The sequence below is a fragment of the Xyrauchen texanus genome, chromosome 15 (genome assembly GCF_025860055.1).
Source record: "Xyrauchen texanus isolate HMW12.3.18 chromosome 15, RBS_HiC_50CHRs, whole genome shotgun sequence".
NCBI lineage: Eukaryota > Metazoa > Chordata > Actinopteri > Cypriniformes > Catostomidae > Xyrauchen > Xyrauchen texanus.
This window is the reverse complement of record NC_068290.1, coordinates 43,906,165-43,933,933: the sequence shown is the minus strand read 5'-3', so window position 1 is coordinate 43,933,933 and position 27,769 is coordinate 43,906,165. Positions and strand designations below refer to the sequence as shown.

The 27,769-nt window shown below is 37.9% G+C and overlaps 1 protein-coding gene across 1 annotated transcript in view; it reads left to right on the top strand.

Annotated features, from left to right (window-relative positions):
* Positions 1 to 27,769, top strand: part of LOC127655876 (rho guanine nucleotide exchange factor 2-like) — a 143,815-nt gene that overhangs the window by 69,927 nt on the left and 46,119 nt on the right. The window contains exons 3-19 of the mRNA XM_052143906.1: positions 5,642 to 5,709; positions 6,199 to 6,262; positions 6,532 to 6,664; positions 7,554 to 7,663; positions 9,170 to 9,313; positions 10,188 to 10,438; positions 11,631 to 11,756; positions 11,851 to 11,968; positions 13,212 to 13,460; positions 13,539 to 13,615; positions 13,727 to 13,899; positions 14,007 to 14,074; positions 14,451 to 14,639; positions 14,740 to 14,826; positions 15,069 to 15,124; positions 15,206 to 15,247; positions 15,340 to 15,390. Of these exons, the coding sequence (XP_051999866.1) occupies positions 5,642 to 5,709; positions 6,199 to 6,262; positions 6,532 to 6,664; positions 7,554 to 7,663; positions 9,170 to 9,313; positions 10,188 to 10,438; positions 11,631 to 11,756; positions 11,851 to 11,968; positions 13,212 to 13,460; positions 13,539 to 13,615; positions 13,727 to 13,899; positions 14,007 to 14,074; positions 14,451 to 14,639; positions 14,740 to 14,826; positions 15,069 to 15,124; positions 15,206 to 15,247; positions 15,340 to 15,390 (2,006 nt within the window). The remainder of the gene's footprint in view (positions 1 to 5,641; positions 5,710 to 6,198; positions 6,263 to 6,531; positions 6,665 to 7,553; positions 7,664 to 9,169; positions 9,314 to 10,187; positions 10,439 to 11,630; positions 11,757 to 11,850; positions 11,969 to 13,211; positions 13,461 to 13,538; positions 13,616 to 13,726; positions 13,900 to 14,006; positions 14,075 to 14,450; positions 14,640 to 14,739; positions 14,827 to 15,068; positions 15,125 to 15,205; positions 15,248 to 15,339; positions 15,391 to 27,769) is intronic.

The following is a 27,769-nucleotide window of genomic DNA, read 5'->3' as shown; positions in this document are numbered from 1 at the left end:
GGACATGTCATCTGAGGACTATCTCATATTTTTCTCAGTTATTTGCTTTATTTCCAGATTCAATCATAGGCTCGTTCTTACGCACTAGAGCATGTTCACACATGCGCACTCTTCAAAAACGGTGCATTAAATCTACTGACAAACTTAAAGACATAAAGGACATTTGTATGTCTTCTAAATAAAAGATACTGATTGTACTGAATGTCATCTTGCTTATTTGGCCCAAGATAATAATTTATTAAGCCCACATGTTATAATAACAAGAAACTCTGCTTCTAACTACAGGTCGAGAGCTGTCGTTCCAACCACACAACTCTGCGATGCTGTTTGCGAATGTTCGTTGGAACGATGGTTTCGGGAAACACCGACTCGTTGAACTATGATGATAACAACGGAACTTGCGACCATAGTTGGCTAACGATGCTTTTGGGAAACTCACCCCTGGTTCGCGCTTAGTAGATGCCGCCAAGGCAAGGTCAAAACAAAGCGCGCGCGCTGTACTGTGATTGTTGGCTCGTTTGACAAGTTACGTTTTTATCCACTCATAAATAAAAAGGAACGACTGATTTTGAAAATGTAGTAGAGTAAAAAGTAAGATATTTGAATTTGAAATGTAGTGGAGTTAAAGTAAAAGTCTCCCCAAATTTAAACACTTCAGTAAATTACAGATACGCAAAAAAGCTACTTAAGTACAGTAACGAATTACATTTACTTCGTTACTGTCCACCACTGCTGATAACAGGTTTAAATTGTGGACAAATAAGGGAATAACTTATTTTTGCACAATCATTGAGAAAGGTGACATTTGAAGCTTTCAAGTATTAAAGGAAAAGTTTTTACTAGAAAATCAATATTTTTATAGATACCTTCAGGTTTGAAGTTATTATGATAAAAAAATAAAAGGAAAATTCAAAGACAATTTGAATCCACTGATAGACTTGCTTAAGAAGGCATACACATCAGGTACTAGATATAAGATAGTTTCTCAGATATACAAGAGTTTAATAAGTATGAAAAAACACTCTACAAGCTACATCAAAGAGAAATGGTTGAAAGAAAGTGGAATAATTTTCACTGATCGAATGTATGGAAATTTCAGTGGATATCAACTAGGTCACTAAACTGGAAGGAGTACTGCTGGAAAAACATTGTTAGATATTTTATTACACTAATACAAACAGCCAAATACAGTAATAACACTCCAAAATGTTGGCGAAACTGTGGATGTATTGAAGCAAACCATTACCATATATTTTGGGAATGTCTACATATTCAAGAATATTGGAAATAAATACAGGATGCTCTTGAACATATTTTTAGAGGAGACATGCCTCTAGAATGCAAATTACTGTATTTTGGTTGTGTATGTTCAGATATTGTAGCAGCAGATAATAAATACCTGATGGGCGTGCTTTTAGCAGCCAGTAAGAAGGCAATCACACACAAATGGTTAAAACAAGAGAGACTAACATTAGATGACTGGATAGATGTGACCATTGAGATTTATATGATGGAAAAGATAACCTTTGTTGTTAATTTGAAGAAAGATGTTTTTCTGGAAAAATGGAGGAAATGGGTTGAATATGTATCAGAAAGAAGGTCAGATTTTGCTTCTATACTTAAATAGATGAAGATTAATATATAGGCTACTGTATATGTTAATAATATATGTCTGCATGTGTATGTAATAATAATTCTCATAAGTCATTTGAGATTAAAATAATAAGTCATTTGAGGTTGTTAAGGATGGAATCTAACTAGGACACATGTTCTCTCACTGGATGTATATAGTTACCCTTTTTTTTATTTTATTTTTTATTTTTTTTTATTTTGGTACCCTTATTTATTTATTTTTATTTATTTTCTGTTGTAAAAGAAAAAAACTTATACTTTGAAACATTTGAACAAAGGAGTTCAATTTATGTTTAAAACACATTAGGTAATTGTACATACCTGTATTTGTAAAGACACATTGTGATTGCATTGAGCACTATATGTAACCTGAAATATACTATATGATTGTACTCAATTGAATGATCAAAATAAACACAAAATAACAAACAAAAAAAGTAGACATTTTAAGCTTTCTTTAGACATATTTTTCATGTTTGTTTGATAAGTATTCGTGGAGTTTCAGTTCATTTTTGTGACGTGTTTCACAAAAAACATTGTGAACACAGAGACTGCTTACAGCTCACCCTTTTTATTTTATTTTATTTTTCTGTTTTGTTGTTGTTGTGAGTGTACACAAATAAAAGTAGACCCTTTATAGTCTCTAATGATGTCTTACACTTATCTGAATGCCCAAGAGTATTTTAACCCTCCAAGGTCTAAGGGGTCTTAAGTCCGCCTGGCATTATTTTGATATTTTGGCTTCTGGAATGGTCAATTTTCATAGCAGAGTGAAGAGAGTCATATTTCTGGATTCTATAGATTCTCATCTACAATGTGGATGCATTGTAAATACACTTCTTGAGAAATTTTACATGTTCTGATGTGATATATCACCAAAAAATACAAAAAGCGGATATTCAATTTTGTTGTTTTTATTATATAAAAAATATTAAACATAAATTAATAATGAATTTTACAACAAATATTTATTCCTCAAAGGCTTTAGAACAACTTCAAAAGAAATTGGGTGAAAAAATATAAAGAAACAAAACAACTATTTACATTTCTGTGACTATAGTCACCATAATTTTTTTTTTTGGTTGAAAAACATAAGAAAATATAATAGGGAAAAAAACGTTCATGTGAATGGAATAAGAAGCTGTATAAATGGAGTAATATCCAAAAACACCACAAGATGGAACTGTTGCACCACTGATTGATGTGCTTTTCATCAGTCATTCTCTGCCACACTTGGCTGAAAGGAATTTCACACCCCTCCCCCCTTTTACTCCAATGACATCTGACCATGTCATTCTTTGCTTTTGGTCTGTGATTGGTACACACACACACACACACACAGCTCTGTGATTGGTTCACACACACACAGGTCTTTGATTGGTTTACACACACCAACAGCGTTTTATATCATTAGATAAAATAAAGTACAATGTCTTTGTTTTGCGGTAAAATCTATAATAATAATGCTATAGATTTGCACTAAAATACGGAAGGCTTATCATTCGCGGAATTCAACACAGTCTATGCAGACGAATGTCAGCTTTTTCATAAAAAACAACAAAAAAAAAAGTAAGTTAATACCTTGATCCATTCCGAAGTTATTAATAGATATGTCAGAGGTGCGCACTTTGACGCTCTGGATCGTCAGTCGACTTAGAAGGGTTAAGTTGTTTCCGCTGTAATGCCGAAAATATCCAGCAGGACGCGCCGTCGACCCCAGAGGGTTAATACATAATTTGGGGTTCAACCATATGCTAAAGGCAACATTTAAATAAATCTATGAATTAAACACTCTGGACACTTTTGTCCATACAGAGTGCAAATGTGAGATAACGGGTATAACTTAACCTTTCCAATTAGTTTGATAGAAAGGCTTTGCAATGGCGAAATAGGGGCAACAACTTCTTGTTCAATCCATAGATATTTTCCAAAATAAGACTTTGCCCCTGAATTTCTGCTAAAACAATAATGACTCTTCCTAATTTATCTTTAATCTGTTTCAGACATTTGAATTGCAGATGTTTTCTTATCAGTGTAATGACTCCCCTACTCTTACTTGAGCCAGCACTAAAGAAAACATGTCCACCTCATATCTTTCAGCATCCTGTTGGGAAAGATGTGTTTCTTGAAGAAACACTATATCATATTTCTAGAATAATAATAGAAAAAACCTTCCATCTTTTATGGGGTGCCCCAACACATTCACATTCCACGTGGAAAGAGACAATCCACTCATATTAACATTTGAGATTTTTACATATAAGAAAACATTTATTGTGTCAAAAACAAAATTATAAAGACCACATTCCAACATTAGAGCAATGATCAAACTCCAAACTTCCACTCGAACCAAACAAACAGAAAAAAGAAAAATGTGCACCTTAACCCTGCGCACAACAGCGCCAATAGGCATCCATCCTTCTAAAGTCAAATCATGTCCATGTGCACCTACGAGAGCCTCCGCAACAAGTTTGCCGTTGGAATGATCAGGTCTGGTGTTTCTATACAAATTTTTTAAGACAGAATTACACAACAGAAGATAATCTATAAAACAAACTCCAGCCACTAGGCGGAATAAACTCAAAGAACACCTAGATTCATCCACATAACTGTCCTGAAGGTGTGTTCATCCACAAAACAAACTCCAGCCGCTTGTTGGAACCAGCACAAAAAGAGGGACAAAACAAAAAAAGACGGTCATTTTCCTCGGACAGTCAAACGAATGTTCAGTGAGCCGGCCCATTCAACTGCTTCATGAGTGCAACAAATGACACAATCGCTCCAATGACCTGCAAGAAATACTCCACAAAACAAACTCCAACCAATAGGAGGCAAAGCAAAAAGAACATGCAGATTCATCCACAACACTACCCTGAAGTGAGTGTTATTCCACAACACAAACTCCAGCCCCTTTCTAAGTGAATCATCCATCATTGTGTTCACAACTGGGAGCACAGACATTTCATAATAGCAGTCCCATCTGTACTTCGGGCTTCTTTTTAATTAAAAGTCCCACACCATTTTATATATATGAGATCCAGATTTTGACGCTTATGAAAACTGAGGGACTCATACATAACTATTACACAAGGTGCAAACATTCATTGATGATCTAGAAGGTAACACACTACTATATGCATATTTGTTTATGTAACTATCTGCATATGTAGCTTCTGAAGGGCAGTACTAAATAAAAACAAATTATCTCTTATATTTGTATAAATTATGACAGGGTGTGAACATTGATGAGACAAAAGGGGAAATACATGTATCCCTTGATACATGTATCTTCTCAACTATATATTTTGTTTATTAAATCTTTGATGAATGGATTATCAGCTGTCCTTTTTTTCTTCTGCTTTCTATCTTGTTTCTGAACAACAATATAAATCAAGCAATTTGGCAACTAAAAACAGCCATTTGGCTCCTTAATGTTTCAGTTAAGGAGCCAATGGCTCCTAAGTAATTTTTTTAGTCTGGAGCCCTGTAAATTCTCCATTAAACGCTGGGGGTATGAGAGGTTTCCAGATGTTTGCAAACAGCACACTGTTGTTCAGCAAATAATCTGAGCTGTACTAACTAACTATAGCTCTGTACTTTTACTATTTTCCCATAAAGCAGTGCGATATTCAAATATATTTTTTCACAGTAATTTGTTGTGTTGTGACAGAAAATGATCTAGCCTGCATTGATTTTACAGTAAAATGTTGAAAACAGTGTTTTATTGTAAGAAATGACTGTTAAATATTGACTTGTTGACTCCAATAAAGTTATTGGAGGTTCTGATGTACATTGATTCCTTGCCTTACCATTTCATTTTCACATCTCTTAAAATACTTGACATGTTTACTGGAATGATATTCTACTAGATTGACTACCTAGAGCTACTTGTTTCTGTATTTAAAACAAATGTGAGCTTTTGCATGAATTTGTATATTTCACCTTATTAGATTCCATGTCATTACATAATGACAGTAATAATCTGTATGTTATTTTCTGTTTGTCTCAGCATGCAATGTGACCATTCACAACCGCTGCCGAGACTCTTTGGCTAACTGCGCCAAGATGAAGCAGAAGGTAAGAGACCACTGAATGGTATTAAATTATGCAAACGTCTGCTCTTTGAGTGGACTAAAACGATAGGCAGCGGTGCGGTGCAGAGGTTAAGGCCAAGCGCAGGTACCCAAAAGTTTGCTGGATTGATCCCTGCAAGAAGTAAGACCACCATTCTGTCAATTAACCCCAAATATGTCTTTCTTTATATATTCTAGAATAGATACAATTATCTGTTACAAAGATGTGCAGGGATCTAGCACTCACCCAGAATCCACAGTCTGATTAGTGTTGACTGTGTGTGTATGAACTAACAAGTCATTGCATAGTCCTTTATAACAGCCTGACATCTCAATGTTGAAGGTCATCTGAATGGATTGTGTGCACACATGATCTGATAATGCTTCATATAGCTCCCCACTACTGCTTCAGCATTTGTGCTTTAGAAACAGGTGAATCTGTGATTTGGTCAATGGATAAATACATGTCAATTAACAACTGTATTACTTGTAGCAACAGAAGCTGGCGCTGGTCAGGAATACAGCCACTTTACATAACGTGACCCTCCGCAGCAAAAGTGAGTCTCTCTCTGTCTGTCTCAATACTTTTAATGTTTTCTGATTTTCTCTTCTTCATTAGCAATTCCATCACTAATTCATAACATTAATAAACCTATAAACCAGTCTTGTTAGTCAAAGTACAGTACATGCTGTAGTGTTCTCTTGTGTTTTAAGCTTTGATAGTAACAGTGTAGTACTGGTTGAACAGGATCTGCTAGCTAAATAATGAACACAGATTTTTTTATTCAGAACAGTGTTTTTCTTGACTGCTGTTTTTCTTTGTCAGATCCAATAAAGAAGGAGCGTCCAAGTTCAGCGATCTACCCGTCCGAAACGTTGAGACAGTCTCTTCTCGGCTCTCGTAAAGGACGCTCCACCCTGTCCCTCAACAAGAGCGTCTCCACCAATAACATTGCGGGGTAAATATCTCACACTCATTTTAACCTTCGATCTGCTTGTGGAGTTAATTTATGAATTTGATTACAAGTAAAGAAACTGGCAGTGCACCCTAAAAAAATAATCTAGAACTTATTACGATATAAACACTAAAAATTAAACATTATAACAAATATTAGTAACATTAGATCATCAGCAAATGCTTGTCATAAATGTTCGGGATTCCAGTAAACTGACTTTTTCCCGTTGTCTCTAGGGGAACACCTCCTATCAAAATCAACACAAATGCAACAATGCAACATTCAACAATTAAATGATTATATAAATAAATGTTCAATAATGTCCATGCTTCATATGTGCCTTTTCTATTATGTTATGTCACATTAATAATCATGCATTAGTCCATAAACAGTGCCGGAGACTTGGCTTCATTGCAACGCACTACATGCAAGTATTGAGCAGATGATTTTTCCCAGTTCACTTGACATAGTTCACATCATTTCAAACATTTTAGCCTTGTACAGTTCTTACAAATCTAATGTAAAGACAGCACTTCTCTAGATCTTCAATGAAGAGCAGGTTAAAAAAACTGTCAACTACACACACAAACACAAAAGTCTTCCTTTAAGATAATAATATATTTTTTCACTTCCATGGATTATTAATAGAAAGAATAATATTACAATATGATAGTAACAATAATAATAATAATAATAATAAGGCAATGCACATCCAAACCAATATGTGTACTGTACAATACCAGAGTAATACTGGTATTGTTCTGTAAGTTGTGATTGAGGTATCGCAACAGTCCTGCCATGGCTTGATGAGAGTGTTTACACATAAATATCACATATGCAGATTGCTTATATCTGAAATGGTGACGTGGTGACTTGTTTGTTTTTCTATTAGAAGTATGAATGATGATTCTCCTCTGGGACTGCGGCGGATTCTGTCTCACTCCACAGACTCTCTGAACTTCAGAAACAGAGCCATGTCCATGGAGTCCCTCAATGATGAAGGTACAACTCAACTCATGTAGAAAAGAAATTAAGCTTTGCAACAACACTTCTGGGTTCTTCAGGCACTGTGGAAAAGAGCTGTATTATATTAGCGCTTCATTCAAACTAAACATTCAAAGGCCTGTGTGGGGTGAAAACACCCTGTTTCGAAAAGATTGTTGGAGATCTGCACGGCTATAGGACAAACTCAGGATTTGACACAAACTATGAAATTTTACATACACTGATCATCATTATCACCTCTAATATATTAACACCAAATTGACTTGTGACTGGTGTCAGTAGTTTTGTGTTTGTCTGTGGCATCCTACACTGCAAAAAATTTTTAATTCTTACTGACATGTTTGTCTCGTTTTTCTGTTAAACTTTCAAAACAGTCTTGATTAAGCATTTAATGGAGGAACAACATCTCATAAGATATTTTGTCATTTTCTGACAAATTTAACAAAAGTTTGTAGCATTTATAGTACGCTTATCCACCTTTTTCACAATCAGTGAAATTACCCATTATGCTTAGCGCGCTCTTCCAATGCGGATGCAACAGACTTCCGCTTCACAAATGATTCCCATTACAGAGCACTATAATATCACTAACAAAACGGAAGAACAGTCTGTGTTTACTTAACATAAATCACTTGCTCACTAATGTCTGCGTATGGACATTAGGTTTCGATGGCAATCCCAAACAGATGAGAACACAATCACACACACATTTACATGGTAAAGTTACTGGACTCTAGCGCTCGCTCTGTATGTATGTGTGTGTGTGTGTGTATGAAAGAGAGAGAGACACAGACATACAGCACGCAGAGAGAGAGAGAGAGAATCCACGAATATGATGCGCTAGATTTAATTGCGTTTCTATTTGTGCACTACAATATGAAAACAGCCAAATCCCGGACATTTAGGGAATCTAGAAATCCGACCGGATGCTTTATTAAGATTTAAAAAAGAAGACATGTCCGTGAAAAGAGGGTGTATGTTCATCATAGGTTCCATTTAAAAATCTTCCGATTTATGGCATTATTTCTGCATTAACAAGTGCCACCTTCTCACGCACTACTATTTGCCAATGGAGTAAGAAAAAAAAGCTAATTCTCTGTCCCCATTGGCAATTTCTGTTCTCCTTTGTAAGCATAAACCTCACAAAATTTTATTTTGATCTATCTGAAAACAAAACAAATTATCTTATGTCATTTTGCTTTTCAAGTAATAATTTTTTGTTTTAAGGCTGTTTATATATATATATATATTTTTTTTTTTATCCTGGATATATATATACAAAAATAGTCAGTAGGAAAATGATTTTCTTGCAGTGCAAACCCTGATGTTACAAGTGTCTGATTTAACCGTGGTGACAATATAATGACAAATACATGATCATAAGTAATCTAACAGAACACACTCTCACCACCACCACAGCGCATATCTATAAAAGGGAAAAAGGAGGGAATATATGTCGTTTACTGAAAAGATGTTCTTCCACACAATCACTCTCTCCCGCAGGAGAGATGTATTACACATCAATGCTGGAGGAGTTGGAGAAGGACGGGAAGGATTTTGAAGCAGATTCCTGGAGTATGGCTGTGGACTCGTCGTATCTGCAATCTCAACGTAAAGATGTCATCAAGAGACAAGACGTCATATATGGTGAGACTCTTCACTCATTTCTTTCGTTTTCAGACTTATTTGAAGTTGTGACTTTGTTCTCAAGTCAATTCATTTTTATTTGTATAGCGCTTTTCACTAGACACATCGTTTCAAGGCAGCTTTACAGAAAATAATTCTGTTATGTCTTAAAGTGATATTTCAACCAAAAATGAAAATGTTCTCATCACTTACTCACCCTCATGCCATCCCAGATGTGTATGACTTTCTTTCTTCTGTAGAACACAAACAAAGATATTTAGAAGAATATTTCAGCTCTGTAGGTCCACACAATGCAAGTAAACAGGGTCCAAAACTTTGAAGTTCAAAAAGCACATAAAGGCAAACCCAGAAACCGATCAATATTTAGGTCCTTTTTTAACTACATATCTCTACTTTCAAACAGCACCCCTAAGCGCTTATCTCCTAAGTGTTCTTCTTTTGTTTTTGGCGATACATATTCTTCAAGCATATCGCCAGGGAGGAGAATTTATACTAAAAAGGACTTAAATGTTGATCTGTTTCTTATTATATCACTTCTGAAGACATGGATTTAACCACTGAAGTCTTATGCACTGTCTTACGTTTATGCTGCCTTTATATGTTTTTTGAGCTTCAAAGTTTTGGACCATGTTGACTTGCGTTGTATGTACCTACAGAGCCGAGATATTCTACAAATTTGTGTTCAGCAGATGAAAAAAGTAATAATCTGATTTTTATTATCGTGTGAACGATTCCCTTAAAATCCTCATTGTGCAGTTAAACTGAAAAATGTCATTGAAAATCATGCATTAAAAATGATTAATTAATTGTTCTGTCAGATTTCTCAAATTTTCAGTAACAGTGTGTGAGTTCATGTGGTGTGTCTGTCTCTCAGAGCTCATTCAGACGGAGCTAAATCATGTGAGGACGCTGCGCATCATGGAGGGGGTGTTTCGCAGAGGGATGCTGGAGGAGGTGTTGTTGGAGATGGGTGTAGTTCACGGCATTTTCCCCTGCCTAGATCAGCTGCTGTCCGTTCACTCGCGCTTCGTGAGTCAGCTGCTGGTGAGGAAGAACCACAGCCTCGCACAAGGCAGCACCCGAAACTTCACCATCCAACAGCTGGGTGATATACTGTTGGAGCAGGTGAGCATCTCACATTCAGTTTGAATCATTTTCCAGAACTGTTTAAGGCCCCTGGATACAGAAACAGTCACTTGTGATATACCATTTAGAAGCTTAGAATCAGAACTTTGCACAGAACTCCATCACTTTTGCATTTATGTTGCATAAAGTAACAAGATAAGACCTGTAAATCTCTGCGTTTACATCACCCTGTGGGGATGATGTAGTTATAGGAATATGAATATAATATTTTTTTAAATAGCACTAAAATAGACAGGTAATATTTATTGTTCTCTGGAATGTGACTATGCAGTTTATGTTTTTGCCATAAAACCACAATTCGAATAAATATCAAATCATATCACATCACATCATACCAGCTCTTGCCTTCAAAATTAGCCATTTTCTTCTTGTCTTATTTTCATAATCCTATGCGATTTTTTACATGTCCAAAACAAAATATGCAGAAAAGTAGAAAAAGCATGATAAAGAAATCAATGGCAAAATAGGTTCTTGTTTTTTTTTTATGAAATGAGGATCTGATAAAGCTTGTAGTTTGGCTGCTTAGGAGACCTGTTTCTGTAAACTGAGAACAATATTTTGCTATAAGTCATCTGTATGTAAGGTGAACTTTTACATTTTGATGTGAAAAATGCAGCTTGCAGTCAAAATATAGAGGTACCAAACTTTTTTAAAAATGTTACTCACAAATTCACATGAGAAATAAGAGATTGTTTAAAGTACTTTAAATGGAGTTCATAAGCAGATGGACATCCAAGTTATTTATGCCACTCTTGTTTGCAGAAAATACAATGAAGAGATGTTGAAAACTATGAAAGCCTGTTTCTGCCTCAAATTTGTAACTTCATTTTTTCACGATTGTGACTAGTTCTTTCTGACTCCATATGTCACTCTTGCGTTTAGTAAATAGACTGCACACAACACCTACACAACACAACATTAATATCAACCATGCTTGCAAATTTGTTAAGAGCTGCTCTTAACAAGCAACAGATATGACAATGAGCTGGTGGTGTTGTCACAGACCTCAAAGATTTGACTCTAACAGTAAAATCTAAGCTAAGATCAGAATCAGATCTGCTGAGCCACTCATGAAGTTTTTCCTTTGCCTTTACAATACATTAATTATAGTACTCTTATAACTTAATTCACTCTTATAATTTTATTAAAAACAAATTGTTCTTTGTCTCAGTTCTCAGGTCAGAATGCAGAGGAGATGAGGAAGTGCTATGTTGAATTCTGCAGTCGACACCTGAAAGCTGTGAAACTCTATAAAGAGCTTTTAGCACGAGACAAAAGATTCCAGCAGTTCATACGGGTGAGAGATCAGCCAGCTCAACATGAGAGTGCATTTATTATTGAATTTATCATGTAAAGTGCATTTGTTGTCTTTGTTCTTTTCTATTCTCAAGCGCGTGAGCAGAGGTTCTTTACTCCGTCGCCATGGCGTCCAAGAGTGCATCTTACTGGTCACTCAGCGTATCACTAAATACCCTGTGCTCATCCAGCGCATACTCGACAACACTAAAGGTGGGACTATACTCAGACATTTTCTCCAAAATTACAGCCAATCCTTCTTTGATCATGTGAAACTAAAGTCTGCTCAGACAAATCACTATATCCTCGAGGGGGGATTTCACTAAGAATGTATTGTGTATTTATGAATCGCACTATTTATTTTCACATGCTTTCTGTGCTGGTTTAGCGCCCGATACACCAAAGGAATTATGCAGATCAAGCCAAGTATTGCACACATCGTTTTAAAGCAACTTTACAAAACGCCATGCTGTAACAGAAAATGAATCTGCAATGTCTTTATATCCTCATTGTGTGGTTTAAATGAATAACATGATGGAAGATTATGCCTTAAAAACTGATCAGGCAATGGTGCAAATGCAATCCCAAATTCTGTTCTGAATGCAAATTGCATGACACAATTCTGATCTTGAATGGGAAAAATAGGAAAAAGGTTAATTAACCATTAATTAATATAACCCAACATATCATGCATGGTTGGCTCTGAGTGCTATCATGCGGGTGTTAACACTTGGTCATAATTGAATTATTGAAAGGAGGCATATTTGCACTGAAAGGAATAACAAAGACTACATTTGAATACTCAAGACGCAGCACTAGAGCACACAAATCTTGTTCTGTAAGTAAAAATCTCATTTATTTTTAAGACAGACCTACCCTGAGCTCCGAGGATGTTCTGATGAAGCAATCAGTCTGCATTATTTAAACTTAATTTAAAAAAACTTGTTTAATAACGGAATTCCTGTTGAAGAACTACACTACCCATAATCCTGAAGGGAAGGGATCCACCAATTGGAGAATCACGTCAAAGAAATTGCACCAAACGAGCTCTGCAGCGACTGCTCACTCCCATGACACACTGTGAATGATGCAATCCAGCCATTTTTTGAATATACAAATACAAATATAATTCAAATATAAACTACTTGCAAATTTGTATATTTCAGAATATTTACCAATACAATTTTTATGTATTGTTTCTATATTTTAAATCAACAGTTTTATACTTTTCCATGGTTTTTAATTCAGTTATGTCATTCGCAATGCTTCATGGGATTGTAGTTCATTCCCTTATTAAAGATGTTAAGTTCACAGTCTTGTATCTTTGTGTTGTGATTCACCACAGAGCTGGTTCTTTTCTTAAGAAGTTTATGAAAAACTTATGGGAAAAAATAAGTACAGAACCAAGATAGCTTCATAAACCTGCTCAGATATGAGCTAATCTTGAACTCTGCAGGAAGTGAAGAGGAGAGTAAGTGTCTGGTTCAGTCTCTGGCTCTGATCCGGGAGCTGCTGCGCTCAGTGGATCAGCAGGTTCAGGAGTTGGAACGAGCGCAGCGGCTGCAGGAGATCCAGTCCCGTCTGGACCCACGGGCTGAGATGGAGGTCAAGGGTGGAGGAGTGTTTCGTGGGGGAGAGCTGCTGCGCCGGGGACTTGTTCACGAGGGAACACTGCTGTGGAAGACTGCACAATCTAGACTGAAAGGTACCCTATGTGTGTAGCAAAGACTGAAATTGTGAGCATGAGGGTAGATTTATCAGTAACCCTGTTTGGTTTGTGTAGATGTGCAGGTTTTGCTGATGACAGACATCCTGGTGTTCATGCAGGAAAAAGACCAGAAATATATTTTTCCATGTCTGGTGAGTCTCTCCCTTTTTTGGCCAACCTACTATCCTAATTTACAGCATCTGCATCTTACAATAAAATCAAACTGAGTGTATGATCGGGACCAAATGTCTTTCTCGTGTCAGGACAAACCGGCAGTGCTGAGCCTTCAGAATTTGATCGTCAGGGATATAGCCAATCAAGAGCGAGGGATGTTCCTCATCAGTCACTCCACGCCACCGGAGATGTATGAGCTCCACGCCGCCTCCAAAGAAGACAGAAACACCTGGATGAAGATCATTCAGCAGACAGTGAGCAAGTCAGAGTCAACCCTTAAATCTCTACACCAACATCTCAAACATCTCTGTGCAGTTAAACACCTGTTTTAGTCCATGGCTCTGTGCTCAAGCTCTCTGTGTCTTTCAGCTGTCCTTCACGAGAGGATTTTCCTCTGATTGAGACTGAGGATAAAGCTTTGCTGCGCAGAGTCAGAGGTTTGTTAGAGGATTTTTTTTCTTTCTTTTTTTAAAGAAATTCTATGGTATGTATCCATTGCTAGAAGGATATAGCTGCAGGCATTGCTCCAAAAAGGGCTGGTTGCTTCAGACCGCCATTAAAGATATTGGGAGCCCCTTAGAGTATCTAACCCTAACTGTGTGTGGAAGTAACCCCACCCTCCTTTGGAGATCTCCGGAAAGAAGCTATACCTACTCGTCCATCCCTGGTTAGGTGATCCCAAAATGCATTGCAATGAGCTCGGTGGAAATATATATCCAAGATGGCAGACAAACCAAGAGAAATGTACATTATAAGTATACATAATAAGTGTCATTAATCCATTAAGATCTATCTCTCTGTCTGTCTCTCTAGCTGACATCCAGCAGAAGGATCGTGAGGTTCTGGAGCTGTTACAGGAGCGTGTCACATTATTCTCCGATCTGGCAGAGGTCACCAGAGGTCAAAATGTTTCTCTTCCCACAAACTCCAGGAATATATTCCGAGCAGGTACGCCGTATGCTCCCCAGGCCGAATGGCTACTGAATGATGCCATTTCTGAGGGTAAGAGACCAGCAGAGTGCTTAACATACTGTACAGACAATAAAGATCAATAATGAAGAGCGTCATAGTTATCATTTTCTTTTTGATCCCAAACATTCAGTGGACAGACTGAGTGAAGTGCTGTTGAGCTCCAGCATTGATCGTACACAGACCTGCCAGTTAAATGGAGAGCGGAAGAAAACCACAGGTACATTATACACCACTTCATTTATCGTTAAACATTTGTTAAATTATTTCATTTTATGTCAAAGAATGTCTAAATTAGTAAAAAGATTGCTTTGTCGGCCAGGCTGATATTTGCCTATTTTGAGATTATTGTTGATACCTGTGTCTGATTTGCCTATGTCAGAATGAGATTTAAAAAATGATTTGAATTCTAAGTTTAAATGATTATTTATTATATCCTCATCTCTTCTCTTTCATAAATAGATGAAGGAACAATATCAGTTAACGGCTCTCATGATATAAACAGTTCATCACACAAGGTAAGGGTTTCATGAATGCTGGCATATCCCCTGGTCTGTCATTGTGAGATATTTCAATGCATTATCTAATGTGTTTCACAGGACAGGAACGGAAACCAACTGCTGGACAAGACTTTAAATGAGGTAGAACATTAAACAAACTTTAATTAAAAAAAACATTGAAAATAAATGCAGAAAACCCAGCTAACTGTCTAAATTGTATATTTGTGTTTTAGGAGGTGTGCCAAAGACTGGTGAACCTCAGCACTCAATTACACGCTCTGCAGGTGAGATGCACACAGCGCTAGACTTCCATATCCCACGTATTTCTAAGAAAACTTTGTGAAGCAGTTACACAGAAAGTTAGTATCCATTTTCTTCAATTATTGAAACCTAATTTTATAAATAGGTGTTTCTTAAACTTCTGGAACCTTTAGCACTGTAGATTTCTAGAAAGTAAAGTCTTGTTTAACGTTTTCACACTCATTTTAAATTTGCCTATTAACAATGTCCAGCAGCATGTCTGTATGCACACCACATCTCAAATTCTGACATTCTAACATTTAAAAAAAATAAATGTCTGACTCCTTTGTCTTGCTAAGGATAATTTCTTTTTTCTTTTTTTCAAATTTCTTTATTGAAATTGTGTGCAGACATATTAACAATGTATACAAAAATTAACACACCACAATTCTGCTTTTTCCAATTTTAAATACTCTCTCCCCCGACCCGACCCGACCAACCCCCCCACCCACCACTATCCCAAAAAACAAATACAAAAAAAATAAAAAATATAGCTGCAAGCAGCAATGCGGATTCCTCCTCAAAATGGCAAATCATTTAAAATTGATCAGTAGAGGGTTGGGGTTAAACCCTCTCAATAGATGAATCCAAAAAACACGTATTTCTGTCTGAATCCTAAACGAAACATTTTCAGTGTACAGGGAAATCCATTATACCGGACCTTATGGATCCTTGAGGCTTTTTGGTCCCAATGAGAAATGAGGCATGTACACCAAGTTTCAGAAGAATTGGTTAAATGGCGTGGAAATGGTATCTGAATTGAGGAATGTACATTAAGTTTCAGACGAATTTGACAAATTGGGTGAAAAGCACCCCCTAAGGGCGAATGTTGGCCATTCTTGGTTTGTGGGTTTCTGCTGGCCAGTAGTATCAATGTACAAAATTAGAAAATATTTGACCAGAAAATGGGACATTTGGGAATTACCTGTAGCGCCCCCTAGGGGCGAATGTTGGCCATTCTTGGTTTGTGGGTTCCTGTTGGCATGTAGTATCAATGTACCAAATTAGAAGATTTTTGACCAGAAAATGAGAATTTCGGCGTGGCCTGTAGCGCCCCCTAGGGGTGAATGTTGGCCATTCTTGGTTTGAGGGTTCCTGTTGACCTGTAGTATCAATGTACCAAATTAGAAAATTTTTTACCAGAAAATGGGAATTTCGGCATGGCCTGTAGCACCCCCTAGGGGTGAATGTTGGCCATTCTTGGTTTGAGGGTTCCTGTTGACCTGTAGTATCAATGTACCAAATTAGAACATTTTTGACCAGAAAATGGGAATTTCGTTGTGGCCTGTAGCGCCCCCTAAGGGCGAATGTTGGCCATTCTTGGTTTGTGGGTTTCTGCTGGCCAGTAGTATCAATGTACAAAATTAGAAAATATTTGACCAGAAAATGGGACATTTGGGAATTACCTGTAGCGCCCCCTAGGGGCGAATGTTGGCCATTCTTGGTTTGTGGGTTCCTGTTGACATGTAGTATCAATGTACCAAATTAGAAAATTTTTGACCAGAAAATGAGAATTTTGGCGTGGCCTGTAGCGCCCCCTAGGGGTGAATGTTGGCCATGCTTGGTTTGAGGGTTCCTGTTGACCTGTAGTATCAATGTACCAAATTAGAACATTTTTGACCAGAAAATGGGAATTTCGGCGTGGTCTGTAGTGCCCCCTAGTGACGAATGACGGTCATTCTTGGTTTGTGGATTCCTGCTGGCCTGTACTATTAATGTACCAAATTAGAACATTTTTGACCAGAAAATGGGAATTTTGGCATGGCCATTCTTTGCGCAGTTCTTCAGAGTGATGTCATCTTTAAGCATATTAGGTTTGAAAAACCATCAGTCAAAATTACATTTGATTTATTGACACGTATATATTGTTAAAATTTGGACATTTACATAAACACGCCCCTTTCAGCCATTTTGTATCGTATTCATTTTTCCTAAGTAACGTTTTCAAAGACTTCAATTCTACACATGTGTACCAAATTTCAAGTCAATTGGAGCTACGGTTCAGGAGAAGAAGAGTTTTGTAGGTTTTCGCAAATTTTCACCATACGTGAAAATCCATCATGGCGGAAGTTATGGGTTCTTGAGGCTTTTTTGTTCCCCATGAGAAATGAGGCATGTACACCAAGTTTCAGAAGATTTGGACAAATGGCGTGGAAATGGTATCACTTTGAAAATATTTTTTTTGGGCGTGGCCTGTAGCGCCACCTATGGGCGAATGTTGACCATTCTTGGTTTGGGGGTACCCGTTGGCATGGAGTATCAATGTGCCAATTTAGAAAACTTTTGACCAGTGAGTTTTTGAGCTATTTGGGCTCAAGTAGAAGAATAATAATAAATGTAGCTGCAAGCAGCAATGCGGATTCATCCTCAAAATGGCAAATCATTTAAAACTGATCAGTAGAGGGTTGGGGTTAAACCCTCTCAATGGATGAATCCAAAAAACACGTATTTCTGTCTGAATCCTAAACTAAACATTTTCAGTGTACAGAAAAATTCATCATACCGGACATTATGGATCCTTGAGGCTTTTTTGTTTCCAATGAGAAATGAGGAATGTACATTATGTTTCAGACGAATTTGACAAATTGGGTGAAAATGCCATCAGTTTGAAAATTGGACATTTGGGCGTGGTCTGTAGTGCCCCCTAAGGGTGAATGTGGGCCATTCTTGATTTGTGGTTTCCTGTTGGCCTGTAGTATCAAAGTAGCAATTTAGAACATTTTTGAACAGAAAATGAGACTTTTGGGCATGGTCTGTAGCGCCCCCTAAAGGGCGAATGTGGGCAATTCTTGGTTTGTGGGTTCCTGTTGGCCTGCAGTATCATTGTACCAAATTAGAAAATTTTTGACCAGAAAATGGGAATTTTGACGTGGCCTGTAGCGCCCCCTAGGGGCGAATGTTGGCCATTCTTGGTTTGTGTGTTCCTGTTGGCCTGTAGTATCAATGTACCAAATTAGCATTCATTTTATGCATTGTAAAAATAAGTGAATGTTAAAGGGATATTTGATCATTTCCTCACCCTCATGCAGTCCCAGATGTGTACGACTTTCTTCTGCAGAAATTGAATGAAGATGTTTAGAAGAATATCTCAGCTCTGAAAAGTATGGATTAAACCACTGGAGTGTTATGGGTTACTTTTTATGTTGCATTTATGTGATTTTTGTTGATGTGAGTTCTGATCACCATTCAAGTGCATCGAAAGCACCAACAGGCCTGATAAAGAAAGAAATACACATCTGGGATAGAAAGAGGGTGAGTAAATGATGAGAGAAATATCTATTTGGGGTAAACTAATTTTATTTGAAAGACTATCTAGGCACATAATAACACTGCATAGCTGTGACTGTTTATAACTATTTCAAAATGTAAAAGCTCACACTTTAAATGGTCAGTGCTTTGATTTTTAAATCATTAAAATAGCAACAGATCCAGTGAAAAAAATGGAGATTGAGTGATTGTTTTTACATTTTACATGCCATTCAAAAAGTGGCATTCTACCATGTAAGAGAGAAATAAAAAAAACTTAAAATAATACCATTTGTACTTTTCAATTACTTCGGATGTCAATGCACTGGGCGAAGTCTAAATTGTTACTGTCTCTTTAAGAGGCTTTTATCACATGATACGATATTCAAGGCACAGTTCAGTTTAATCTTTTGAGAACTGTGAAGTATCATTATTTTCGTTCCGTGCAATGCTTTTTTCATCTGTATTCATTTCAGAGATTATGGGTGTGAGGTGATAAAATACAGACTGCGTGAATGGTTGATGGTTCACTTGAATTTTGTGACGTGTTTCAGAAAGATTATCGCGAAGACAGACTGAGCACCCACTTTATTTTCTTTATTTTACAAAAGCACAAGGTTTTGTTGTTATTGTAATTGTACACAAATAAAAGGACACATTTCATAGTTCAGTAATGATGTCTCGCGATGTTTCTGTATGGGCAAAAATGACGCAGTATTTTATTTAAGTTGTTTCCGCTGTTTCGAGAGAAACATCTAACAGGATATCACCTGGAATAATGCCAGAATTCAATATAATTATAAAAGATTTCTTTCTCAACCGTTTGTTCACTTGACATAACAGGCTCCTCAATATATCATGTATTTTTACACTTCGTTGTATGAAATTGTCCGTTCAGACGCAAGCAGCAGCGAAAGCGAAGTCTCATCGGCGTCGCATGCACGACGCGGCTCACTGTGTCACACAAACAGCTCGCAAACATTTGAGTTGTTTTCACATTTGTTGAGTTGAATAGTGTAAAATCGCTTGAATGTTCAAACAGGCAAACATTGTATACAACCGACAAACCTTCGTGAAGACATATGTTTCATGTACGTTTCTGATAGCGATTATTTTTCTGAAACACGTCATAAAAACTAAGACGGAGACGGCACACCTGGTTTATTTTCTTTATTTTACAAAAGCACAAGGTTTTGTTGTTATTGTAAAAGTACAACTTTCATAGTTTGTGACGATGTATTAAATGTATAGTATGGGCAAAAATAACACAGTATTTTGTTAATAACGCAGTATTTTGTTAATAACGCAGTATTTTGTTTAAGCTGTTAACGCTGTCTTGATAGAGAAAAGTCTAACAGGACATCACAGCGGCATCACTAGACCCCTTCAATAATTCATAATTCAATATATTGATACCCGATTTCTTTATCAACTGTTTGTTCACTTGAGACATAGCAGACACCCCAATATATCATGTATTTTGGTGTATGAAATTGTCCGTTCAAACACGAGGCGAAAGAGAACTCTCATTGGCGTGCGAGCGTTAGACGCGACGCGGCTCGCTCACTGTGTCACACAAACTGCATGCAAACATTTATTTGAGTTGTTTTGCCTTTGTTTGAGTTGAATAGTGTAAAATCGCTTGAATGTTCAAACTGGAAAGCATTAAAACACACAATTGACTTACCTTCGTGAAGACACAAGTAAAATGTCATTTGGCTTCTAAGTCTGGAGCTCCACCGAAATGCTTCATTAGAGGGATTGCTACAGAAGAGCTGCATGTGGTAGACAGAGTTACTCCAGTAGAGGGAGCCTCTTTGCTCAGCCAATGTAAGTGATTGGGATTTTACATGTGGACCGTATTTATCCAGTAGAGGGGGCACTTTTGCTCAGCCATTGTAAATCAATGGGATTTTTAAAATTTTTGATCATCTTTTGTGTGTACATTTACATAAACACGTCCATTTCAGCCATTTTGTATTGTATTCATTTTTGCTAAGTAACGTTTGGAAAGACATACATACTACACACGTGTGCCAAATTCCAAGTCAATTGGAGCTAAGATTCAGGAGAAGAAGAGTTTTTTAGGTTTTCCAAAATTTTCACTGTACAGGAAAATCCATAAATGGCAGAAGTATGGGTCCTTGAGGCTTTTTTGTTCCCCATGAGAAATGAGGCATGTTTACCAAGTTTCAGAAGATTTGGACAAATGCCGTGGAAATGGTATCACTTTGAAAATATTTTTTTTGGGCGTGGCCTGTAGCGCCACCTATGGGCGAATGTTGACCATTCTTGGTTTGGGGGTACCCGTTGGCATGGAGTATCAATGTGCCAATTTAGAAAACTTTTGACCAGTGAGTTTTTGAGCTATTTGGGCTCAAGTAGAAGAATAATAATAAATGTAGCTGCAAGCAGCAATGCGGATTCATCCTCAAAATGGCAAATCATTTAAAACTGATCAGTAGCGGGTTGGGGTTAAACCCTCTCAATGGATGAATCCAAAAAACACGTATTTCTGTCTGAATCCTAAACTAAACATTTTCAGTGTACAGAAAAATTCATCATACCGGACATTATGGATCCTTGAGGCTTTTTTGTTTCCAATGAGAAATGAGGAATGTACATTAAGTTTCAGACGAATTTGACAAATTGGGTGAAAATGCCATCAGTTTGAAAATTGGACATTTGGGCGTGGTCTGTAGTGCCCCCTAAGGGTGAATGTGGGCCATTCTTGATTTGTGGTTTCCTGTTGGCCTGTAGTATCAAAGTAGCAATTTAGAACATTTTTGAACAGAAAATGAGACTTTTGGGCATGGTCTGTAGCGCCCCCTAAAGGGCGAATGTGGGCAATTCTTGGTTTGTGGGTTCCTGTTGGCCTGCAGTATCATTGTACCAAATTAGAAAATTTTTGACCGGAAAATGAGAATTTTTGCATTTCCTGTAGCGCCCCCTATTAGCGAATGTGTTCCATTCTTGGTTTGTGTGTTCCTGTTGGCCTGTACTATCAATGTACCAAATTAGAAAATTTTTGACCAGAAAATGGGAATTTTGACGTGGCCTGTAGCGCCCCCTAGGGGCGAATGTTGGCCATTCTTGGTTTGTGGGTTCCTGTTGGCCTGTAGTATCAATGTACCAAATTAGCATTCATTTTATGCATTGTAAAAATAAGTGAATGTTAAAGGGATATTTGATCATTTCCTCACCCTCATGCAGTCCCAGATGTGTACGACTTTCTTCTGCAGAAATTGAATAAAGATGTTTAGAAGAATATCTCAGCTCTGAAAAGTATGGATTAAACCACTGGAGTGTTATGGGTTACTTTTTATGTTGCATTTATGTGATTTTTGTTGATGTGAGTTCTTTTGTGTGTACATTTACATAAACACGTCCATTTCAGCCATTTTGTATTGTATTCATTTTTGCTAAGTAACGTTTGGAAAGACATACATACTACACACGTGTGCCAAATTCCAAGTCAATTGGAGCTAAGATTCAGGAGAAGAAGAGTTTTTTAGGTTTTCCAAAATTTTCACTGTACAGGAAAATCCATAATGGCAGAAGTATGGGTCCTTGAGGATTTTTTGTTCCCCATGAGAAATGAGGCATGTTTACCAAGTTTCAGAAGATTTGGACAAATGGCGTGGAAATGGTATCACTTTGAAAATATTTTTTTTGGGCGTGGCCTGTAGCGCCACCTATGGGTGAATATTGACCGTTCTTGGTTTGGGGGTACCCGTTGGCATGGAGTATCAATGTGCCAATTTAGAAAATTTTTGACCAGTGACTTTTTGAGCTATTTGGGCTCAAGGAGAATAATAATAATAAATATAGCTGCAAGCAGCAATGCGAATTCCTCCTCAAAATGGCAAATCATTTAAAATTGATCAGTAGAGGGTTGCGGTTAAACCCTCTCAATGGATGAATCCAAAAAACACGTATTTCTGTCTGAATCCTAAACGAAACATTTTCAGTGTACAGGAAAATCCATCATACCTTATGGATCCTTGAGGCTTTTTTGTTCCCAATGAGAAATGAGGCATGTACACAAAGATTCAAAAGAATTGGTTAAATGGCGTGGAAATGGTATCACTTTGAAAATATTTTTTGGGGGCGTGGCCTGTAGCGCCTCCTATGGGCAAATGTGGGTCATTCTTGGTTTGTGGGTTCCTGTTGGCCTGTAGTATCAATGTACATAATTAGAAAATATTTGACCAGAAAATGGGACATTTGGGAATTACCTGTAGCGCCCCCTAGGGGTGAATGTTGGCCATTCTTGGTTTGTGGGTTCCTGTTGGCATGTAGTATCAATATACCAAATTAGAACATTTTTGACCAGAAAATGGGAATATCGGCATCTCCTGTAGCGCCCCCTAGGGGTGAATGTTGGCCATTCTTGGTTTGAGGGTTCCTGTTGACCTGTAGTATCAATGTACCAAATTAGAACATTTTTGACCATAAAATGGGAATTTCGGCGTGGCCTCTAGTGCCCCCTAGGGGCGAATGTTGGCCATTCTTTGTTTGTGGGTTCCTGTTGGCCAGTAGTATCAATGTACCATATTAGAAAATTTTTGACCAGAAAATGAAATTTTGGGAGTGGCCTGTAGCGCCCCCTAAGGGCGAATGTAGGCCATACTTGGTTTGAGGGTTCCTGTTGGCCTGTAGTATCAATGTACCAAATTATAACTTTTTTGACCAGTAAATGGGAATTTCGGCTTGGCCTCTAGCGCCACCTAGTGGTGAATGTCGGTCATTCTTGGTTTGTGGATTCCTGTTGGCCTGTACTATTAATGTACCAAATTAGAACATTTTTGACCAGAAAATGGGAATTTCGGCATGGCCTGTAGTGCCCCCTAGGGGCGAATGTTGGCCATTCTTTGTTTGAGGGTTCCTGTAGACCTGTAGTATCAATGTACCAAATTAGAACGTTTTTGACCAGTAAATGGGAATTTTGGCTTGTCCTGTAGTGCCCCCTAGTGGCGTATGTCGGTCATTCTTGGTTTGTGGATTCCTGTTGGCCTGTACTATTAATTTACCAAATTAGAACATTTTTGACTAGAAAATGGGAATTTTGGCATGGCCATTCTTTGCACAGTACTTCAGAGTGATGTCATCTTTAAGCATGTTAGGTTTGAAAAACCATCAGTCAAAATTACATTTGATTTATTGACACGTATATATTGTTAAAATTTGGACATTTACATAAACACGCCCCTTTCAGCCATTTTGTATCGTATTCATTTTTCCTAAGTAACGTTTTCAAAGACTTCAATTCTACACATGTGTACCAAATTTCAAGTCAATTGGAGCTACGGTTCAGGAGAAGAAGAGTTTTGTAGGTTTTCACAAATTTTCAACGTACGGGAAAATCCATCATGGCGGAAGTTATGGGTCCTTGAGGCTTTTTTGTTCCCCATGAGGAATGAGGCATGTACACCAAGTTTCAGAAGATTTGGACAAATGGCATGGAAATGGTATCACTTTGAAAATTAATTTTTTGGGCCTGGCCTATAGCGCCACCTATGGGCGAATTTGGACCATTCTTGGTTTGGGGGTACCCGTTGGCATGGAGTATCAATGTGCCAATTTAGAACATTTTTGACCAGTGACTTTTTGAGCTATTGGGGCTCAAGGAGAAGAAGAATTATAATAATAAATATAGCTGCAAGCAGCAATGCGGATTCCTCCTCAAAATGGCAAATCATTTCAAATTGATCAGTAGAGGGTTGGGGTTAAACCCTCTCAATGGATGAATCCAAAAAACATGTATTTCTGTCTGAATCCTAAACGAAACATTTTCAGTCTACAGGAAAATCCATACATACCTTATGGATCCTTGAGGCGTTTTTGTTCCCAATGAGAAATGAGGCATGTACACCAAGATTCAAAAGAATTGGTTAAATGGCGTGGAAATGGTATCACTTTGAAAATATTTTTTGGGGCGTGGCCTGTAGCGCCTCCTATGGGCAAATGTGGGTCATTCTTGGTTTGTGGGTTCCTGTTGGCCTGTAGTATCAATGTACATAATTAGAAAATATTTGACCAGAAAATGGGACTTTTGGGAATTACCTGTAGCGCCCCCTAGGGGTGAATGTTGGCCATTCTTGGTTTGAGGGTTCCTGTTGACCTGTAGTATCAATGTACCAAATTAGAACATTTTTGACCATAAAATGGGAATTTCGGCGTGGCCTCTAGTGCCCCCTAGGGGCGAATGTTGGCCATTCTTTGTTTGTGGGTTCCTGTTGGCCAGTAGTATCAATGTACCATATTAGAAAATTTTTGACCAGAAAACGAAATTTTGGGAGTGGCCTGTAGCGCCCCCTAATGGCGAATGTGGGCCATACTTGGTTTGTGGGTTCCTGTTGGCCTGTAGTATCAATGTACCAAATTATAACTTTTTTGACCAGAAAATGGGAATTTCGGCTTGGCCTCTAGCGCCACCTAGTGGTGAATGTCGGTCATTCTTGGTTTGTGGATTCCTTTTGGCCTGTACTATTAATGTACCAAATTAGAACATTTTTGACCAGAAAATGGGAATTTCGGCATGGCCTGTAGTGCCCCCTAGGGGCGAATGTTGGCCATTCTTGGTTTGAGGGTTCCTGTTGACCTGCAGTATCAATGTACCAAATTAGAACGTTTTTGACCAGAAAACGAAATTTTGGAGTAGCCTGTAGCGCCCCCTAAGGGCGAATGTGGGCCACACTTGGTATGTGGGTTCCTGTTGGCCTGTAGTATCAAAGTACCAAATTAGAAAATTTTTGACCAGAAAATGGGAATTTTGGCTTGTCCTGTAGTGCCCCCTAGTGGCGAATGTCGGTCATTCTTGGTTTGTGGATTCCTGTTGGCCTGTACTATTCATTGTACCAAATTAGAACATTTTAGACCAGAAAATGGGAATTTTGGCTTGTCCTGTAGTGCCCCTAGTGGCATGTCGGTCATTCTTGGTTTGTGGATTCCGTGGCCTGTACTATTTTTACCAAATTAGAACATTTTGACCAGAAAATGGGAATTTTGGCATGGCCATTCTTTGCACAGTACTTCAGAGTGATGTCATCTTGAAGCATGTTAGGTTTGAAAAACCATCAGTCAAAATTACATTTGATTTATTGACACGTATATATTGTTAAAATTTGGACATTTACATAAACACGCCCCTTTCAGCCATTTTGTATCGTATTCATTTTTCCTAAGTAACGTTTTCAAGGATGTCCATTCTACACATGTGTACCAAATTTCAAGTCAATTGGAGCTACGGTTCAGGAGAAGAAGAGTTTTGTAGGTTTTCGCAAATTTTCAACGTACGGGAAAATCCATCATGGCGGAAGTTATGGGTTCTTGAGGCTTTTTTGTTCCCCATGAGGAATGAGGCATGTACACCAAATTTCAGAAGATTTGGACAAATGGCGTGGAAATTGTATCACTTTGAATTTTGTTTTTTTGGGCGTGGCCTGTAGCGCCACCTATGGGCGAATGTGGGCCATTCTTGGTTTGGGGGTACCCGTTGGCATGGAGTATCAATGTGCCAATTTAGAAAATTTTTGACCAGTGACTTTTTGAGCTATTGGGGCTCAAGGAGAAGAAGTAATAATAATAATAATAATAAATATAGCTGCAAGCAGCAATGCGGATTCCTCCTCAAAATGGCAAATCATTTAAAATTGATCAGTAGAGGGTTGGGGTTAAACCCTCTCAATGGATGAATCCAAAAAACAGGTATTTCTGTCTGAATCCTAAACGAAACATTTTCAGTGTACAGGAAAATCCATCATACGGACCTTATGGATCCTTGAGGCTTTTTTGTTCCCAATGAGAAATGAGGCATGTACACCAAGTTTCAGAAGAATTGGACAAATGGCGTGGAAATGGTATCACTTTGAAAATATTTTTGGGGCGTGGCCTGTAGCGCCACCTATGGGCAAATGTGGGCCATTCTTGGTTTGTGGGTTCCTGTTGGCCTGTAGTATCAATGTACAAAATTAGAAAATATTTGACCAGAAAATGGGAATTTTGGAGTGGCCTGTAGCGCCCCTAGGGGCGAATGTGGGCCATTCTTGGTTTGTGGGTTCCTGTCGGCCTATAGAATCAATGTACCAAATTAGAAAATGTTTGACCAGAAAATGGATTTTGGAATTACCTGTAGCCCTAATGGCAATGTTGGCCATTCGGTTGTGGGTTCCTGGCTGTAGTACATGTACCAATGAACATTGACCAGAATGAATTGCATGGCCTGTACCTAGTGAATGTTGGCCATTCTTGGTTTGTGGGTTCCTGTTGGCCTGTAGTATCAATGTACCAAATTAGAACATTTTTGACCAGAAAATGGGCAATTGGTCTGTGGGTTCCTGTTGGCCTGTAGTACATGTACCAAATTAGAACATTGACCTGAATGGCTGACTGGCGAATGTTGGCCATTCTTTGCGCAGTATTTCAGAGTGATGTCATCTTGAAGCATGTTAGGTTTGAAAAACCATCAGTCAAAATTACATTTGATTTATTGACACGTATATATTGTTAAAATTTGGACATTTACATAAACACGCCCCTTTCAGCCATTTTGTATCGTATTCATTTTTCCTAAGTAACGTTTTCAAGGATGTCCATTCTACACATGTGTACCAAATTTCAAGTCAATTGGAGCTACGGTTCAGGAGAAGAAGAGTTTTGTAGGTTTTCGCAAATTTTCAACGTACGGGAAAATCCATCATGGCGGAAGTTATGGGTTCTTGAGGCTTTTTTGTTCCCCATGAGGAATGAGGCATGTACACCAAATTTCAGAAGATTTGGACAAATGGCGTGGAAATTGTATCACTTTGAATTTTGTTTTTTTGGGCGTGGCCTGTAGCGCCACCTATGGGCGAATGTGGGCCATTCTTGGTTTGGGGGTACCCGTTGGCATGGAGTATCAATGTGCCAATTTAGAAAATTTTTGACCAGTGACTTTTTGAGCTATTGGGGCTCAAGGAGAAGAATAATAATAATAATAATAATAAATATAGCTGCAAGCAGCAATGCGGATTCCTCCTCAAAATGGCAAATCATTTAAAATTGATCAGTAGATGGTTGGGGATAAACCCTCCCAATTAAGGAATTCAAAAAAACATGTCTTTGTCTGAATCCTAA